At 33.6% G+C, this 20,525-nt stretch overlaps 1 protein-coding gene and 1 long non-coding RNA gene across 2 annotated transcripts; both read left to right on the top strand.

The window, feature by feature from the left end:
• The first annotated feature begins 7,779 nt into the window (after window positions 1–7,779).
• LOC148871459 (uncharacterized) lies at window positions 7,780–8,637 on the top strand. The gene is made up of 3 exons (XR_016108233.1): window positions 7,780–7,892; window positions 8,015–8,142; window positions 8,328–8,637. It is a non-coding gene; the product is annotated as an uncharacterized LOC148871459 (long non-coding RNA).
• Window positions 8,638–14,013: 5,376 nt separating this feature from the next.
• LOC148871460 (Adenine nucleotide alpha hydrolases-like superfamily protein) lies at window positions 14,014–19,365 on the top strand. Its single transcript, XM_088973852.1, has 4 exons — window positions 14,014–14,370; window positions 16,074–16,177; window positions 17,444–17,562; window positions 19,050–19,365. Exons 1-4 carry the CDS (start codon window positions 14,103–14,105, stop codon window positions 19,126–19,128), a joined length of 570 nt encoding a protein of 189 aa, XP_088829978.1. The 5' UTR covers window positions 14,014–14,102; the 3' UTR covers window positions 19,129–19,365.
• The last annotated feature ends 1,160 nt before the right edge of the window (window positions 19,366–20,525 follow it).

The following is a 20,525-nucleotide window of genomic DNA, read 5'->3' on the forward strand; positions in this document are numbered from 1 at the left end:
TATAGCAAAGACAAAATTAGTGCCAACTTCAACAAACTATTATTTTGTGTTAAAACTCTTTAACGTTTCATGGATCAAGAAACCACAAGCCAAACTTTGGCTGGATTTTTCTTGAGGCTGCATTTGAATGTGGTCGAAAAATCCACTATGTAAAAGTCCATTGGTTTAACATTTTTTGAACCGTTGGAGATTTTTGAAGTGAGAATTAGTGTAAATGTACATCGATAAAATTATCATTTATATTGGTTTAAGATAAAAAATCAAACGAAAAGGTGATTTATATTGATTTTCAATGTAAACTATACATCTCAAACAAACAACTGAAAAAGTGAACTGGGTGTGGAATTTTACATTGGTCCAATCTTACATGGGAAACACATGTTTGTAAATGCAAACTGATAGTGGAATTTTATGTTGATTCGCATTTACACCCCAATTAAACACAACCTAGAAAAAAACCCAACAAGAAAAATGTAGGCATTGAATTTGGAAGTTAGGAAGTGGTAGTGGGAAAAAGGGCTCAAGAAATTAATATTAAAAGATGTATGTAAAATGAGATGTCGGGTGACCTTGACACCTAAGGGTGTCAATGGACCGGTTTTGGATTGGACCCCATCCAGTCCAAAATCATTTTGAATGGACCAACAAGACATATTGGATTGGACCAATCCAGTCCAAAATATTTATTAGATTGGATTGGACCTGGTCTGTCCGTAACAAATTTATATTGGATTGGGTTGGATTAATCCAATATCTGGTCCATTGGTAAAAGATAAGAATATATGTGTCAATGGACCGGGTTTGGGTTGAAACCAATCTAAATTAAAATGAATTTGAGCAGATTAGACAGTCTAGACATTGAATTGCACCAATCCAATTTGGTCCAAAACATTCATTGGATTGGATCCTAGCCCATTTATAATGGACTCACATTGGACTAGACCGTATTGGACCAAATCTAGTCCAATTGACACCCCTACTGACACCAACTATAATCGCTTTGTCAAGCAATCATTGTAGTAGCCTATTGGGTCAAGAAGGTAAGATTATGAGATATGAAAGTTTCTTTTTCAATTCTTTTTATTTTCTAAGTTCTATTTGAAAATAAATAAAAAAATTGGAATTGTTTTGAAAGCAACTTGAAAACCGTTAACTGTATCAAACATTTTAACGATTAAACCATCTGAGTCAGAGGTTCTCTAACCATTCCAATGTTTTTTTTCTTGTAAAATAGTAGTTCAGGGCTAAAATGGAACTAGTGACCTAATCAGTTCCCATGCCAAACGGTTTGATCATCCAGTCTAGTCCAATTTTTATAATAGTGACTAAAATATTAATTTTTTAATTTAGGCCCTATTTAATTGTAAGGTTTAAATTGTAATTTGAACTACTACTTTTCACCTCATTCAATTCCCTCTATCTAAAGATTACATTTCTTTTTTGATAAATGAACAAAAGAAAAAGTATATACCAAAAAGATAAAACACTATAAAAAGAAGAGTCTAGCCAAACAGGTAAGCCCATCAAAGATACTTGAAACTTTACAATTCGATATGATTATCACATATTTGGATGAAGTGTTCATGTAATCTTATTTGAATTTTGCAATCTACATCTGATTAATAATAAAAAATACATAAAGTATAGAAAATTTTGGATATATTATTACTATAATTATCATCATCTAGAATTGTCACATGCAAAGCACGCACATACTTACTAGTGAATTGAAATGTCATAATGAATTAACAGTGAGTTAATTAAAAGTAACGTGATGTTAATTTTTGCTAATCTTATAAGTTGTTAATTACTATTAACCGTAATTATCAATTCATTTATTGATACTATTAATTTTTGTTATGGGAAATTGGGTCCATGATCACCCATAAGATTTAGTATCAAGGTTATGCAATAGGGTAAAGAGCAAGGACCATATTCCCCATCTCCAACCCTAATCCCCATTAGAAAAAAAAATTAGCCTCCATCTTCAATCGAATCCCCAAATTTGTTAATTAAATTTTTTTTTGGAAAAATATTTGTTTAAAATAAAGGAAAAGTAAAACATAAATAATATTTTAAATATATTGTGATATATATAGTATAAACAATATTATAAATAACATAAAAATATTATATGTTTAATATAATATATATACATGTAATATAATATTATATGTTAATATATATGTATGTATGTATGTATGTATGTAATCGTAGTCGGAGTGGGGTGAGGACTTTGCTCCCCTTCCCCAATCGGGTATCCCTATTAATCCCCATCCCTGTCTTTGTCCCAACTAGGGTAATCTCCACCCTCATTTCGTTTGGGTCAGGAAGGCCAAGTGCTTGGTAGGGATGGGGAAGATTGCCATTTCTATCATAAAAAATAATTTTTATTTTAACAATTATTTGTATTTAATATAATGAATATATAACATTAGAAATGTTCTCAAATGTTTTTGACAAAATTCTATAGATTTTCATTTTCGGTGTTCTATCCTTTTTTAAATATTTATTATTCAATTATGACATCATGGGTTTCTTTAAAAAGTTGGATCACTGACCCACCATCTAGATAAGAAAATAGTTTTGCTTTCAGATTAGTTTTAAATGAGGGAAAATTATAATCAGAGCCGGTTGTACATTTAAAATTAGGCTACGAATTGGTTTAGAACTAACAAAACTTTGACAACTGACTCTACATTTTAAATTATAAAATCCCGCTCCCATGTCATCGAAGGCTTATGTGGTTGTTGCCAACATGGGACTCTTAACCCATGTTGGACACAACAAAAAACTTATATTGAAATTACCATTTAATGCTGGGTGATTAGAAAATAAAAAGTCTTTAGTTTCTCTCCTGCTCCCTCTCTCTCTTTCTGTCTCTCAATATCCCTCCCACTTTCTCACTATCATAGTCATCTCTTTCCTCAACAACTATGTGATTTGAAAATAAATAAAAATGGTTTTTGGTTTCTATATTTACATTATCTACGATAATGATTGAGGGAAAAGGAGATATTGATTGAGAGGGAGAGTGAGGGAGAAGAATGAGAGAGAGAGAGAGAGAGAGAGAGAGAGGGAGATTGAGAGACAAAGGGAGCGAGAGAGAAACTGAAAACGTATTTTCGATATAGGTTTTTTGCCGTGTCCAACAAGGATTAAGAGTCTCCATGTCAACAGTAAGCACATAAGCCTTCAAATACATGATAGGGGTTTTTATAATTTGAAATGCAGAGTCGGTTGTCAGAGTTTCATTAGTTTCTAGGCCAACTTGCAACCTAATTTTAAATGTACAGCCGACTTTGAATATAATTTTCCCTTTAAATTATATATTTTATTTATATTATATAAATAATTTTTACTTATCACACTTAATTTTTGTTTGCTTATAATATCATTTGACCCAGACCACTAACTCATCACCCAAAAAGAAAACTAGTTTGCTTTCTAGATTGACATTAAATTTTATATTACATTTCCATCATTGATAAAACTATTTCTTATATATAATATTATTTTTGTTCAATATAATGAATGCATAATATTAGAGATGTACCCAATCTTTTATTTTTTTTATAGATGTATTTGAAAGATCTATAAACAAAATCCTTTTGAGAATGGCAGAAATTTCCAAGGTTTGAAAGCTAGACCATAGTGGATGGTCATAGCTTTAGCAAGGATGATCGTATCAACTATGCTTGTTCATCAAATGAAATTTAGAACCTAGATTTTCAAACAATACCTATAATCTATTCCCGATTAATTATATCAATTTAGTTTGTTTATTCCTTAGATGAGTTGTAGAGCGACTCACAAATAAATGTTTGCTTCACCAGATTTTCTGGGTTGGAATTGATTCTCGATCATTGATAGGATTCTACCATCAAAGTTGATAGACCAAAGATGACTAGAGTTAGTTTTACATAGGAGAAAGGAAGGAGGAAATTAATTGTTGTTGTTCGAAAATGGGGAAAGGAAAGATTTCTTCTTTGTGCAAGAGAGAAGAGGGTTTTGGCATAGAGAGACAATAAGATTGAAGGCTGAAATCTTCGAAACGCATGGGCCCCATTAAAATATTTTTAACATCTATCATTTGGTAAGTCTTTTTTAGAAGATCTTCCGACAGACCTGACAGCCAAAAGACGGTGTGAGCTTTTGCATTATAATCTTAGTAGCATAAAGATTATTTGGTTAAGGTGCATCTTTTCATGCGAAGATGAGTTGAAAAATAAGAAAAGCTCCATGTGGAGCTTCCTGAAAATGGCCCAAAATGGGCTTCACGCATCTTTTTTGGGGTTGTGGCTTTCGATGGCTAGATCTTTTCCCAACCAAATGGGAAAATACCGAAATGTGGGCTTCTGGGCTTCTAGAAAGCCAACAGTTCATGTAAAAGATGCTCTAAATGTGTTTGAATCCAGGCTTCGACTGCTTGCCCCTAATTAAGGTGGCATTTTACAAGTCTTTCCACGTGTTTTTCCGGTCTTTGAGAAGTTTGGAAGACTGAAAATTGGTCTTTTCCAGTTTGGTAACTAAAAACTAAAAAGAGTAGAAGATGTGTGCATGAAGAGCTGAAAAGATAAAAAATGACTAAATTCGAGATCCTTCAAATGAAGATTTTTGGTCTTTCCGCATGATAATTAGCCTCTAAATGCATTTTTAAAAGCCTGGTGGATCGAGTCACTTACTAAATGGTCTTTATCTTTAAAGCAAGGTTTTAAAAACTGACACGGAAACGGAACCATTCTGGTCATCATTTTTGGGTTAGCAGTTCGACCGTCTGGGTCAAATGGTTCAAACGGTTTGAACATCTTACCCATTAGATTGGAATATTAGGGTAAGAGGCATAATATATAAGAGAAAATAAGGTTTAAGTGAGAGAGATTTGAGAAAATTGTCGGATGAAAGAAGAAGAAGAAGAAGAAGAAGAAGAAGAAGAAGAGGAGGAGGAGGAGGAGGAGGAGGAGGACTTGTAGGTTTCGGTAGCGACAACGATGGTGACTTACAGCGGCAACAGTGGTGGCTACGGCAATGGTGAAATACAGTGGCAACAACGGCGATGTTGATGGCAAATTGACGATGAAAGTAGATATGAGATTTCTTAGTCTCATCTCACTCTGTCTCTTGTCTTACACATCTCAGATCTCTCTCACCCTCTCATGCAAATCTGTCTCACACATCTTAGATCCCTCTCATCATCTCGTGTGAGAGAGGCAGATCTACGCAGACTTGAGATTTCCTAGTCTCAAATATGAGATTTCATTGACTAATTCTCCAGGTCGAATGGTTCAACGGTCAAACTGTCCGAGTCAATAGTTCATTGACTAATTCAACGATTTTTGACCAAATACCGGATTTGGGGTAAAATGGAACCGGTTGCTTGAACGGTATTCAGTTCGAATGGTTTTACCATCTGAGTCAACGACAGTTTGAAAACATTGCTTTAAAGGCAAGACTCCAAAAGCTCAATACGTCTTTTATCCCTTTGGGCTGTTGGAAGATCTTTCTAAAAAGACTTGCCAAATGACACCAAGAAGGCAAAAAACCAAGAGTAGTATCTCGATATATATATATATATATATATATATATATATATATATCGAGAGAGAGAGAGAGAGAGAGAGAGAGAGAGAGAGAGAGAGAAGGCGGATGGCAAATTCTTATGTCTGCTAGAGTAGGATCTTGGCTAAATTTAAAATTCAGCTCATAGTGAATGGGTAACCTTGATGTTAGCTTTTGGAGCTAATCAATATTGTAGTGCAAACATGCATTCTACTTCTATATGCACGACCAAATGGTCCATTTGGTTGCTGAGAAAGGATGGGATGAGAAATGAATATATTTTTTCCCATTTTTGTATCTAATGTTTGTTTCCCAAGAAATAATATGATCAAAATTCATTTTCCTGTGTTTGTTTTCCAAGAAAATCTAATAGGAAACATATTAAACCAAGTTTTTCATCCTTTCTCACCTTCTTCAATGACATTGCATGGTCGACCACATGAATGTGTAAATTTGCCACATGGCAACAATGAGGTGCATATAAAATATCATAATCACATTCCAAATTGGTGAAGTATAAAAGAAAAAAAAAACTAAAAAAAAGGGTAGTGAAGGAAAATATTAGATCTGAGATCACTTTTTACCTAAGGCCGAAATCAAATGCTTTGTTGTTTGTGATTACCTAAAATAACAAAAAAAAAAAAACACAGAATCTCATATCCGAGTTTAACCGAAACAAAAAGAAAGTTTGAATAAAAAGATATATTACTGTGTTGGAGAACAAAGTCCATATTTGGAACAACCATATTCTAGAATCCAGATATGGAGATTATGTGAATAAACTCAAATGGCTATCCGGTTAGAAGTTAGATTTGGTTCAATTATGTCAGATCTAAGCCTACCTTCACTGAGAACGCTATCAGTGAGGTCTAGATGACAGTATCAAAAAGAACGAGAATGAAGAGATAGTGCTGGAACTACACTTACCGTTTGAAAGGAATGTCGGAGATGTGACCGTTGGATGAGAAGGGAGGCGATGATGTTTGTGAGAGGGCTCTTACCAAATTAGTGCGACCCCGCTTACCGGATACACTAGCTAAAGTTTGAATGGTAAAACTAAGATTTTAACTAAAAATTCATAACTTAAAAATATATATTTTTTGGAAGCCCTAAGGCAAAATCCATTCAACAAATTCAGTCTCAATAACTGATGAGAGAGATCCAAGCACAATTGTCCACTTAAAAGCATGACATGTGAGAGAACTCGGTTTAGCCAATTTGTATGTAGCGGTATTGCAAGATCACAAACAGATTGAGCAATGCTTGAAGGTCTCCTTGAGACTCCTAATATCTAATCTGCCACAAGGGAAGGAATTAGGAATGATCCGAGGGAGTGGACAACAAATTGGAATCACCTTTAAGAATAAACTTAGAGATGGAAAGCTCCTTCGCAAAAGTTAATGCATGGAAAATCACTCTGGATTTGGTACTCACAAAATGTTTCCACATGCATGGTTTTCGAACTACCATTGACTTGGATGGTCGGACCATTTAGCTTGGAAACCATCTAGGCAACCGGTTTCATTTTATCTAAAACCTAGTCCCTGGCCAAAATCCGTTGAATCGGTCAATGACCTGTTGACCCGGGTAGTCAAACCATCAACCCATCCGACTTGTTCAATGGTTTTTGACCATTTTTATTTTAATTATTATTTTTTTATTTTTTTATTTTTTGTTAGAACAAGCCACCTATTAGAATTGGATGGTCCAACTATCGACCTGGAAATCGGTGGCTAGAACGGTTCCGGTTTTGGGTTGTTTTTTAAAACATTGCCCACATGTATACCCACGGAACACCACCGTTGTGTATGGGGAACATCTCCTTATGAATAAAAATGGAGATATTCTTAATGTGCAACTGTAATGTTCCATGGGTAGAGATGTGAGAAAAACTTGTGAGTAGCAGATCCGAGTGCTGGAAAAGGCCATGGCCTCTGGAGATGCAACTTCCCAAGCCCTGGAAAAGGCCATGGCCTCTAGAGATGCAACTTCGATCAACACTTTGCTCTTGAGTAAATAAAGAAATATATGTGATCATGAGCAACAATCCCAGTGCCACCATGATCCAAAGAGAAACTAGCGTCAACATTAAGCTTTTTTTTAGGAGAACAATCCCTTTGCCTCTTTATTAACAGAAAACGTGTAAGTCCGAGCCCTATCATTGGGTCTAGATCTTGAACCCGAACCCGACCCTTATAGTTCGTTTGGTTGCTGGGAAGTGGATGGGATGGGAAGAATCTTTAGGAAATATTCTAGTTTTCATGGGTTTGTAGTCCTCTCATGCTGTTCAACAGTCTTCTCACCAGCACCATCTTCGGCGACTTCTTTCGAAGGTAATCTCAGATTTGTAGTCCTCTCGCGATTTCCATTCACTTTTATACCATTTTATATCCTTTCATTGAGTGAGTTACCATTCGAATCTCACCGTCTTCTACCTCTATCCCTATTCGTCCAGACGAACCTCCATTGCCAGAAAACACCTGAACTGCCGTTCAAGGTGTTCATTTGAACGGCAGAGCTCTAGATCTAGCTTCCGGCGTTTTCCTTGTACCAAAATGTTCCAGTCTTTACGGACTTGTTCTGGTATGGCGTCCGTCATTTTTGTTACCATTTTTCTAGCTTCCAGCTTCTGGCATTTTGTTATTTTGATTCCGGCTTCCGTTTTTTACTGTATCTTTGTGTTAGTGTTGTATTTTTTGATAGATTTCGGCATTTTGTTATGTTGATCTACGTTTATTTGTGTTGATTTTATTCTTGCTTTGTTTTAGGTCATGTCAGGAAACCCAAGGGGATTTTTAGGCTAAGGTATCAGATACCCTGATATCTATTTCTTTTTTCCCACCGAATATTACAACAATTTTTTTCTCTGTTGATTCTTATCTTTTTAATGCATGTAACTTCATACTCTGAGCATCTCTGTATTTATTTATTTATGTTGTTTCAAATGATTTATGCTGATGCAAGTGAAACAAAGGATGAATCACTTGCAAATGGTTTCTATTGTTTCAAATGATTCTTAGCTTGTTAATGCAAATCTTGAAGATTGGTTTGTTAAAATACGATTATTGAGGTTCTCAACCTTTGATTCTCAATAGGTAAATTGTTAAAATACGATTACTGCGGTTCTCAACCTCTGATTCTAACTGGCTACAAATTCAATGCACTACTATCCTTGAGGCTTTTCAATTTCAAGCCCTGAAAAATGAAACAACAAATTGGATGGCTTGGGTTAAGATAGTTTATGAGAGAGAGAGAGAGCTACTTTTGCTAACTAAATGCTATGATTATGCTATATTTTCAATGTCCATGTTGTTTTTAATATTGTCATCTTAGCATGCCACGTGTCAAGGTTCAAATAGTACTATGCCATGTCACCCATAAATAGGGTTGTGTTGCGGAGTTAGAGAATGAATCTATTTGTTCAAGTGGGATAAAATCAAACATCCTGCAAAAATTTCTCATCAACCATATGCTCGAAGCAGATTCTGTATGATAGTGGGTCTCAACAAACAAACACAGTGACCAAAAAAGAGGAAATAAAGTTTTCTTTTCTCATCCCACTATTTCTTAGCAACCAAACAGACCATTATATAAAACCTGAAGCCCGAGCCTGAGCCCAATTTGTACACAATGTCTTATTTTTAGTGTACTTTTATAAACTAATATTATATTAATTTAGTAATAATTTAATAAATCAATAAAATAATTTGTATTTCCTAAAGTAAATTAATATTTATTAATAATTTAAGAAACAAATATATATTATATATATTTATTGTATATAACATAGGTACTTTTTTATTATACTAGTAATTAAGCACATGCGTTGCACGTGAGAAAATTTTCTTTATATTAATTACTTGAATTTTAGATATATCATAGTTAAGATAGAAATTGAAAATTAACAAAAGTAACACTATGATTAAAAATAGACTTAAATGTTTGTTATTCAATTATAGCATCATGGGTTTCTTGGAAGCGTTGGATCATTGACCCACCATCTAGATAAGAAAATAGCATTGATTTTGGATTAGTTTTAAATTAGGGTAATTAGAGTTAGAGCCAACTGTACATTTAAAATTAGGCTACAAGTTGGTCCATAAACCAACATAACTCTGACAATCGGCTCTATATTTCAAATTATAAAAATGTCCGCCATGTCATCGGAGGCTTATGTGGATGTTGCCAATATGAGACTCTTAATCCATGTTGGATACAACAAAAAACTTATACTGAAATTGTCCTTTAATGTTGGGTGATTGGAAAAAAAAAGGTTTTTAGTCTCTCTCTCTCTCTCTCTCTCTCTCATAATCTCCCTCACACCATCTCACTCACAATCATCTTTATCTGCTTAATGACTATGTGATTTGAAAATAAATAAAAATGGTTTTTGGCTTCTATATTTACGTTCTTTATATCAATTTCTCTCATTCTCTCTCTACCTATCGTTCTCCCTTAATCTCTCTCATTATCTTTATTGATCGATTTCTCATTCTCTCTTAATTTTTATCGTTCTCCTTTAGTTTCTCTCCCGTTCCCTCTCTCATTTGTTTTATTTTCTTACACACTTATATGGTATTAATCAGATCATATAAAAGAAGATGAGACCAACTTGCTATGATTCAAAAATTATTACACCAATTTGATAAAAATTCACAAGAAACTCTTGACTATGAAATTCACACCAATTGGAGAACGATAGAGATTGAGGAAGAAGGAGATATTGACCAAGAGGGAGAGTGAGGGAGATGAATGAGAAAGATTAAGGGAGAATAATAGATTAGATAGATAGATAGATAGATAGATAGATAGATAGAGAGAGAGAGAGAGAGAGAGAGAGAGAGAGAGAGAGAGAGAAAGAGAAAGAGTGGTTTTGATTTGGCTACAGACCGAAGTTGAGAGCGGGAGAGACAGAGGGAGGGGGAGAGAAACTTAAAACCTACTTTCAGTCTAGGTTTTTTGTTGTATCCAACATGGACTAAAAGTCTCATGTTGGCAAAGGCCACGTAAGCCTTCGATGACATGGGTGAGGTTTTTATAATTTGAAATATAGAGTTGGTTGTCAAAGTTTTGTTGGTTTCTAGACTAACCTACAACCTAATTTTAAATGTACAACCGACTTTGACCATAGTTTTCCCTTTAAATTATATATTTCATTTACATTATATAAATTCTTTTTTACTTTTCACACTTAATTTTTGTTTGTCTATGGTATATCATTTGACTCAAACCACTAACCCACCATCTAAAGTTAAATTATTTTTGATTTCTAGGTTGACAAATTGACATTAAATTTTGTATTACATTTCCATCAGAGATAAAATTATTTCTTATATATAAAACTTATTTTTTTTTAATATAATGAATGCACAATATTAGAGATGTACTCTATATTTTATTTTTTATAAATATATAACATTAGATATGTGCTCAAAATTTTCTCTATCCTTTTTTTTTTTATTTTGGTGATTCTTTATATTTTCTATTATTAAAAATTTTATTATTTGACTATGACATCATTTAATTTCTAGGGAGATTTTGAAATTTTATTATTTATTTTAATTTTTTATTATTTAATTATGCCATTATTTATTAATCCATTTGACCCCAAATGGTCAAATTGCTTGTCTACCACCAAGAGGGAAGAAAATGGTTTTGTTTTCAAATTACTTTTTAAAATATTTATTTTTATACTTAAAATTAATATTGTGGATTTAATTACAAGAATTTAATGATGAGAAAAATATATCTTAAATATAGGATTTAATGAGAGAGAATGGAAAAATATTTTTATTTTTAATTGGTTTTAAATTTTACATTCCATCATTAATAAAAACATTTATCATCTATCATACTTATTATTGTTTAATATGTATGTTAAAAATGTTCTCAATTTTTTTAATTTCTATTTTTTTTTTCATTTTATCTATTTTTCAATTTTATTATTTAGTTGTAGAAACATGGATTAACCCATTTGACCCAAAATGATTTAACTTCTTACCACCACCTAGATGAAAACACTATTTTTGCTAGGTAGATTTTAAAAGTATAAGCTTTTATGTTATTGAATTTATTAATTTATTAAGTAAGGATTTAATTAATAGAACTTAATGATGAGAATAAACAAAAATGACTTAAATATATAATTCAATGAACATGAATGCAAGTTAATAACTTAAATGTTGGATTTAATGAGAGAGAATTGAATGAATTGAATATTTTTAAATTACCTCTTTTTAACTCATTTAATATCAAGAACCAATTACCCTATTTGCCCTTATTTTTTATCAATAAATTTAAATATAGAGGGGTAAATTTTGTCCTTAGAAAATTCCAGAAATATTCTTGAGGCCATTCGTGCATTTTAAAGTAGTATAGATGTAATTATCGGGCTAGGCTGGGCTTATTTGAGAAAGCTCGAGCCTGGCCCAAAAAATGATCGAACCTGGTATTTAAAGCCAGAGCCCGCGAGCCTGAAATTTTGTCCAAGCCCGAAAAGTAATGGTCCAGGCCGGTCGGACCGTCGGGCTACCCATCCCATGAACAGGTTGTGCACCATTGGCATTTCGAATTTTGTCGTGGAGCCAGCGGTTAAAACCCCTTGATTTTAATGAACAAATGGGATCTGCTTAGACTGACTAATTATATGGGATTTGCTTAGACCTGTGGGCTGGGTTTGGGTCGAGCTTTGCCTCTTTATCAACAGACAATTTTTAGGCCCAAGTTGAGCCCAAAGCCCATCTGTACATAAAATATCTTATTTTCAAAGTAATTTTATAAACTAATATTATATTAATTTAATACTAATTTAATAAATTAATAAACTAATTTGTATTTCCTAATAGTAAATTAATATTTAATAATAATAATTTAATAAAAAATATTATATATTTATTATATATAATATAAGTATTTTTTATTATATATAATAGTGTTGGCCAGGCTTATTTGAGAAAGCCCGAAGCCAAGCCCGTAGGCCTAAAATTTTGTCCAAACCTAACCCATGAACAGGTCTACATCCACTACATGAATTCTGTTTTGCCAATCCACTACAACAACAAAATTGTTGTAGGGCAATTATGTCCAAATAACCTCTTACTTACTTGCTGAATGTGTTTATACCACCTAATCACTTAGCTTTAAAAAGCAAGAGAGAGAGATGGACACGTTTCATGTCAGAGCCTACTTGAACCCATCTCCTTTTCAAGGGGTGCCCACCCTCCCAATATCAATATGGGATTATGGGCATGGGCGCCCATTTCCCCACCGTAGCCCATTTAGCCCTGCATCTGAATCGTTTAGTGATATACACGTCATCCTCCTTCACTGACCTTTACTGCTTTTACAGGGTTTGATGCTGCAGCTGAGATGACACGACACGGAAAGCTAAGAATCTATTGTGGGTTTCCAAAAACACCCCTTTTTAATGAGAATATTATCCCCACACTGAGTACAGCTCTTGATTTTTCAACTAGGGGTATTTTCGTCCATCCAGTATCAGCTTGCAAAAGTAGACGTTAAAAGTTGGAAAAGCATGAGCACTCATTTTTAACTAGTGGGAGAAGCCACTCTCATCCTCTCTTTGTCCACTACCACCCGTACACGCAAAAGCGAAGGGTCTATAGATCGGATGGTCTTCATGTTTGACTTGACTCCATGAGTTCATGAATCGGACGGATAAGATCAGCGCTTATAGATTCTGGAAAGGAAAGAAAGTAGAGCTGCTGTAGCCTGTAGCCTGTAGCCTGTAAATGTATTGGATTTGGGTCGGGATTATTAATCGGTTTTATTTATAAACCCAGAACTGAATCCATTATTAATCGGGATAATTATCAAGTCTGACCCATTATTAATCGGATTTTATATTGTATAACCTTAACAAACTAATATTAAAATACTAGGGACTGTTTGCTTTGTAGGAATAGAGTCTGGAATCAGAATTGGAACGACATTTCAATTCGAAGCAATTTATTGGGTGAAATTGGAATCCGATCTCCATTCCATGGAATGGTATTTCTCCATTTTAAGGGAATGATCATTCCCTCCCTCTCTCTTGGAAATGAGAATTCTATTATAGTCAATTTGGATTTTCATTTGAATCAAACATTCGACTCTGGCAAATTTCGATTCCAATTCTATTTATAAACCAAACAGACTTTATATATCAATAAAATAAGTGTATCTAACCAAAATTATATTGTAGAATATCTATAAAATTTATCAAAACTTTTCCGATACGTGTATTTACGGCATCATAGATTTTTCCTATTAACTATATGATTGGTTCAGAATGGTAATAACCGCTTTTAAATCAATTACTAATTGGAAGAAAACCACTGAACGAAAACCGATATAATCGGTTCGGTCATGTCGGCCTCGGGTAGATCCGACACACTGACAATTCTAAAAAGTTGAATCTAACGGGACAAATTGGGTAAAAAAAAGAAAAGATATGGGACAAAAGGGTGATTCAGTACTGTATAAGAACTCGAGAAGGCTGATTGGGTTGTAACTCGTAAGAGAGCTTGGACTGAGAGTGGGAGATGGAGACGACGAGTGAGACGCGAATAGGAGGAGAGGAGGCTGCAAGGGAGGAGCAGCAGCAGCAGCAACAACAACACGAGCGGCAGACGATGAAGGTGATCGTGGCGATCGACGAGAGCGAAGGGAGCTTCTACGCGCTGAGGTGGGCCATCGACAACATCTTCACGTACGCCGTTGCTGCACCTGATCAACCGCAGGAGCTCAGCAAGATTTACCTGCTTCACGTCCAGCAGCCTTTCCAACACTACATTTTCCCCTCTGGACCAGGTTTGTTTTGTATTCCCCGCACCCGCAGTATAGCCTATAGCCTTCACATTCATGAGCCGACCCGAATCGTCTTTGGCACGTTGAATGTGGAACGGGATTTCCGAGTTGACTCGGGATTTGTTTGGACTCTGGCGCGTTTTTTCAGCTGTCGTGTTCCGCGTTATCAGCAAAATTCATACATCAATTTCGAACAATCTGGCACCGTCCAAATCGTATATATCTCCTATCTCCGTTATCAAAGTCAAATGAGTCCACCATTTACTATAACCACGTCACAACGCCTATGGGATATATAAGTAGACTCCATCTCAAAATTCTGAATTAAAGTGCAGACCTATAACAATTCAAAATTATAATACGTCCGCCTATAACTCCTATATCCACAGTAAATTGTCATCAATTCCAAACTGTACCTACTCCCAGTTGTACAATGGAATTAGGGTTTCTAAAGGTGGATTGAACAATACTTTGTGTTTTCCACTTGAACTATATTTTTTGGCATGTCTTGAATCGGCTTGATTAGAATATTAAGAAGTCGAGTTGCATTTGAACTATATTTTTTTAATTTCATTAAATGTTTGATGAGTTTGAATTTGGCTCAAAAGTTAAAAAATGAATACATGTATGTATTAATTAAGCTAAGCTTAAGATTGAATAACTATCGAGCTTATCCTGAAATTCAAACTCGAACCGAAACTATTTGATTAGAGCTTGATAGGATTACAGTTTTACGTTGTAGTGGAGGCTTGGGATAGAATCCGGTTGCACTAGGGTTGGTTTTGGATTGGCTACCCCATTGTATAGCCCCATATAAGACCCAATTCGATTAAACCGATCAACCATGATCGACCCAACCCGAATTGGCTGGGTTTTCTTCAGCACCGCTTGGTTTTGGATTGTGAAAAATCATAAGCCGATAGTTTGGGTTGGTTTTGATTTTCATATGTGAAAACCGAAACTGACCCGAACCGAACCGACTTAGTAGTTAGTAGTTAGTTCTTAGTATTTACAACCTATTTAGTTTCTACTTAACTAAGTTGTCTTTATCCTAGTTACAACCTAATTTAATTTCTAGTCTTCATTGATATTAATGGCAAGTATTGTAAGACAACCAGACAAGGAATTTTTTTGAAAAAGTTTAAAGAAAAGAATCAAATGATCCTAGTTTTTATGGTATTTTACACAAAATAGGCAACCAATTACAATTAGAATTATGTGTCATTTTTTACTTAGATCAGAAAGTTTCTTAAAATATACAAATTTCAGTATTCTTTCTCTAATACAATTTGACTTTTTATTTTCTTGATAACTTCTATTCTAACTTGGTCTGTTTCCTACCAATTTCAATCTTCTTTCTCTAATAGAATTGTGTGTTCTTTTTTACATCAAATTTCAGTCTTCTTTCTCCAATCTACCAATTTATTGCCATGGTTGAACTTAGAGCCAAAACCGACTCAACCCGACTTAAACCAATCAGGTCGGTTTTGCTTAACATAGGGTCGGTTTCGGTTTCAATTTCAGGTAACCTGACCAGGTCGGATCGGTTGAAAAAATCTCAGTAAACCGACCCAACCCGACCCATGAACAGTCCTATAGCAAAACAAGAAAAAAAATTACATCTACATGTCTATATATGTAAATACACGTGTATATATATATATGTATGTATCTATAATTCTGTCTTATCCGACGTGCTTGTGCAGCTGTTTATGCAACCTCTGCAGTGTTGGACTCTGTTAAGAAAGCCCAAGAACAGAACTCTGCAACGCTACTTGCTCGTGCATTACAAATATGCAAAGAAAGGATGGTATGCTCCAAAACCACCAATTCCTCTCTCTATCTCTTGGTTCAAGAAATATTTTATATGATATTATAAAGTACGAAAATACCTTCAAAATGTCTATCCAAATAGCACCTAAATTTATACTTAAATCATACATTTTTTGTAATTTTTATATAATATAAGGTTATATTATATTATATAGTATTAATATGGTTATATAATATTATATAGTATTATTATATCATATTATCATGTTCTATTCTTTATAATATATTTTATATTATCTGATTATGTTACTGTATATTATCAAATTTTATAAAACTATTCATATTCTATAATATATATATATATATATATATATATATATATATATATATATAATTACAAACATATTTTATACTATTCTTTATATTATGTTAATATAATAATAATTTACTATGTTCAAAATTCTTCATTTGTATATCATATTATCATATTCCATAGTATTACATTTAGTTTTATATTATATTACATGATATTATTTGTAAGGTGTTTTGTTTTATATAATATAGAATTGTATCATATTGTTATATTGTATTTATCTATTATAACATATTTTATATATCTATATTTTTATATATAATTATAATTTATAAACATATTTCTCTAATATATATTATATGATATATAATATCTTTTTATATTTGATACAAATATTATATATCATATTAATTTCGAATAATAAATAATATTTATATCATATATATTTTAAGCATTATATATTTTATAATATATAAAGAGTTATTTCATGTTTATTGGGAGGAATGAATCATTTATTTCTCAAAGTTGCCAAAGGTGTAGTATGACTTTTGGACATGCAGCATTTGGGAAAATAGCCTTATTTAATTTCTTGCTCAAACCCGAATATAAATTTTGCACCTGGTTCAATTTTACATCTATTTGTCTATACTATCATTTGCAGCTTTACCTTATACAAATTTTATACTTTTGTTTGATTTTCTCTCACAAGTAGTGTAAATTTTGCATCTCAAAGACGGATACAAAATTTGCACCACCTTCCTCCCTCAATTCTCTCTAATGTAATTGGGTGATTAAATCATCTTCTTCTTACTTCACTCCCAAACTTAAAACCCTCGTCCTACCTCCATTCTATTTTATGAAGAGGGGTCACATCATTTTACTTTTTCAAAATAAACAATACAAAATCAAATACAAAGCAAATCAAAATTTACACTCATTCATTCACACCAATGCAAATGAAATTTAATTAGCACTCTAAATCCCGTGCAGATAAAAGCTGAAACGATAATTCTAGACGGAGACCCCAAGGATGTGATTTGTCAGGCTGCAGAGCAGATTCATGCTGATTATGTAATTGTAGGGAGCCGTGGGCTTGGCAAAATCAAGAGGTAAATTGAATGAAATTTATGACCTACTTTTATAATTTGAACTCTCGCTTTCCTTTGTTTTAGGTAGGGGTGTCCAATTCAGATATCTTATTCATATCAAATAGTTAATTGAATTTGAGTTCAGATATGACTTGATTCAATTTGATAAATATAATAATTAAATTATATAAATAATTTTTATATTTATATATTTTGTATAAATAAAATATTTATTTTATATATTTATCAATTACCAAAATAATTAATTGGTTGAATTTGAATTGAATCAAATATTCAAATATTTAATCGAATATTAATTTTCAATATCCATCGGATATCGAATCGAATTCAGATATTGGATTTTTTTAATCAGATTCGAATTCAGACATTATCTAATTCGATCCATTTACACCCCTATTTAGGCTGTAACTCTTTTTTTATTGATTCAGGCTGTTCTAACTTTTCAATGCTGAATCTTCTTGTAGATTTGCTCTACTTTACTATTTTTTTTGCTAGTAACTAAAAGCGGGCTGCATGTGTATTTGCACAAATTTTTCTATTTAAGACAGTCTTCACTCATGAGTCAATTAAGCATTAGGATCAAGATCGGATTTCTTCGCCTCACACCAATTTTACAGCACATCGCAGCCATGCATTGATAACATCTCTCATACTTGATATTATCATTCATGAAAAGTTCTCAATGCATGACTGCGAAGTGCTTTAAGGTTGGTGTGAGGCATGCTCTGTGAGGAGCAAAGTCGAATATCTAATCTCTGAGAGACAAGTGATGATCAACTCTCTTTTGACTTGTTGGGAACATAACTTCCCCTCTAGATATGGTTAGGATAAAAAGAAGAGTGACCTTAAGTCATAAGTGTTTTGGACCTTTGGTGTTTGTGCCATGTCTAGGTGGATTCAAGCCGAATAGCTAGCTATTCAAGCTCGACTCGCCAAGGTAGTACGGGGCTTGAGCTCGGTTCAAGCTAGAACCTTGAGCTCAAGCTCAGCTCGAGTCAAAAGCTCGTAAGCTCGAGCTTGGCATGGCTCGATTTAAGCTCAACTTGAGAAAAATGTTTTATAAAAAATTATATATAAAAATATTTTTTATTTGATATTTAAAAAATTAAGAATTATAATAATTAGTTATTATTATATATATAAAATAAAAATATTATATCTATATTATTATTATTATTATTATTATCATGTAACTATTCGAGCTCGGCTCATGACTACCCCATGGCCCTAAATTCTGTTTCATGTATAAATTACTTAATAAGGCAACCTTTGTCTCTACCCATGAAAATCACATCTCGTGTATATGAAGAATTCTTAGGTTGAATAAGATTGGAGAAAGAAAAGATGAACCATAACATGCAAAAGAGCCATGACTGACTTATTACCAAGTATAATAAAAGTGATGAGGACATGTTCTTAGCTCTTCTGTTTGTGGGGTGTGAGAGAGAGAGAGATTAGACATGGGGCTGATGGTTGTTTTGTTGCAGGGCATTTCTTGGGAGTGTTAGCGATTATTGTGCTCATCATGTAAAGTGCCCAGTCCTCATTGTGAAGCCAACAAAGTGATGGGTCTGAAGTCTAATTAATAATTCTAATAACGATCATGGCTCCCATGGAGTTCATGATGTTTTTAATGGTGCAGGCTATTTGTAATAAGGATGCATTTGTGTTTCAACTCTTGCTTCTGTTGTTTTAATATGAACTCTCCCTCCCTCTCTCTCTCATGGAGTTTATGATGTATTAATGCGTCTGCATTACAATATGTATTTTATATGCATGTAAATATGTGCTTATTAATACTTATGTACTCATACCGTACTCAGGTTAGGATAAGGTGGGATAAGGCTTGGGCTAGGTTCAGGCTATCTAATAGATAGACTCGGGCCTGACCCAAAAGATATAAAAGCTCAACCTTTTGGACTTAGGCCCAATCCAAAGGATCGAAAATCTAAGCTCAGCCTGCATAAACCTCGGGTTGAACCCGCCTAACCTTGTATCAGTTTAAACGTTGCTTGTTTGTTTTTCAAGTAAAATAGAAAGTGAAATGATGTAGCTCCTACCTTATATATGAGAAAGGATGAATAATAAGATAGGAAGAAAAATGTTGTGGTTCCCACTTTGAAAGAGAGAATCGAGGTTGGAGAAAGGTGATGCAAAATTTGCACAGACAATGAGATCATATGAGAAATGTGTGTAAATTTTGCATCCTATCGGGATGTAAGTTTGTATCAGATAGAAATGCAAATCATAATTGCAAACAAATGGATGCAAAACTGACCGGGTCCAAAATTTTTATTTGGTCCTACTTTTCACAGCGAACGAAGCCAAAGGGGTGGAAATATGAGTACAATATTTCAACTGAAAATGTTTTCGATCTTGCTTTGAAACAAACACCTACCAACCTGATGATTCCCTTTCATATATTGAGGCTTTGCAAAGACAAAGTGGAGTTACTAAGGTTCAGTTTGGAAGGAGTACAAATACAAATACATACAAAATACATAGTTTTTGTATTTGTACTCCTTCCAAACTGAGTCTAATGTGTACATTTTTGAAACTTAGGCTGAGTTTGGAAAGAATGCAAATGCAAATATGTACAGTACAAATACATAAAAATAATACATAACATGGTTTTTAAAACCAACCTGGTAACCGAACCGGTCAGGGGTCTGGTTACCGGGTCGAACGGTCTGACCGTTTGAACTTTACACTCAGCCTGTTCTGATAGAAAAATAAAAAAATAACAAATTTTCAAAAAAAAAAAAACAAATGGTCAAAACCGTTCAAACAGTTAACTGCCCCGTTCAGCGGTTTGCTGACCAAAATCAACGGTTTTGGGGGAAAACAGAACCGGTCATGTAACTGATTCCTGGTTTTTCCGGTCCGACCGTCCGATCCTGCCCGATTTTGAAAACCATGATACATAATATAAAATTTTGCACTCTACAGATTTGTATTTGCAT

This window comes from Nelumbo lutea, chromosome 2 (assembly GCF_056320005.1).
Source record: "Nelumbo lutea isolate HS-2025 chromosome 2, American lotus-T2T, whole genome shotgun sequence".
Lineage (NCBI taxonomy): Eukaryota > Viridiplantae > Streptophyta > Magnoliopsida > Proteales > Nelumbonaceae > Nelumbo > Nelumbo lutea.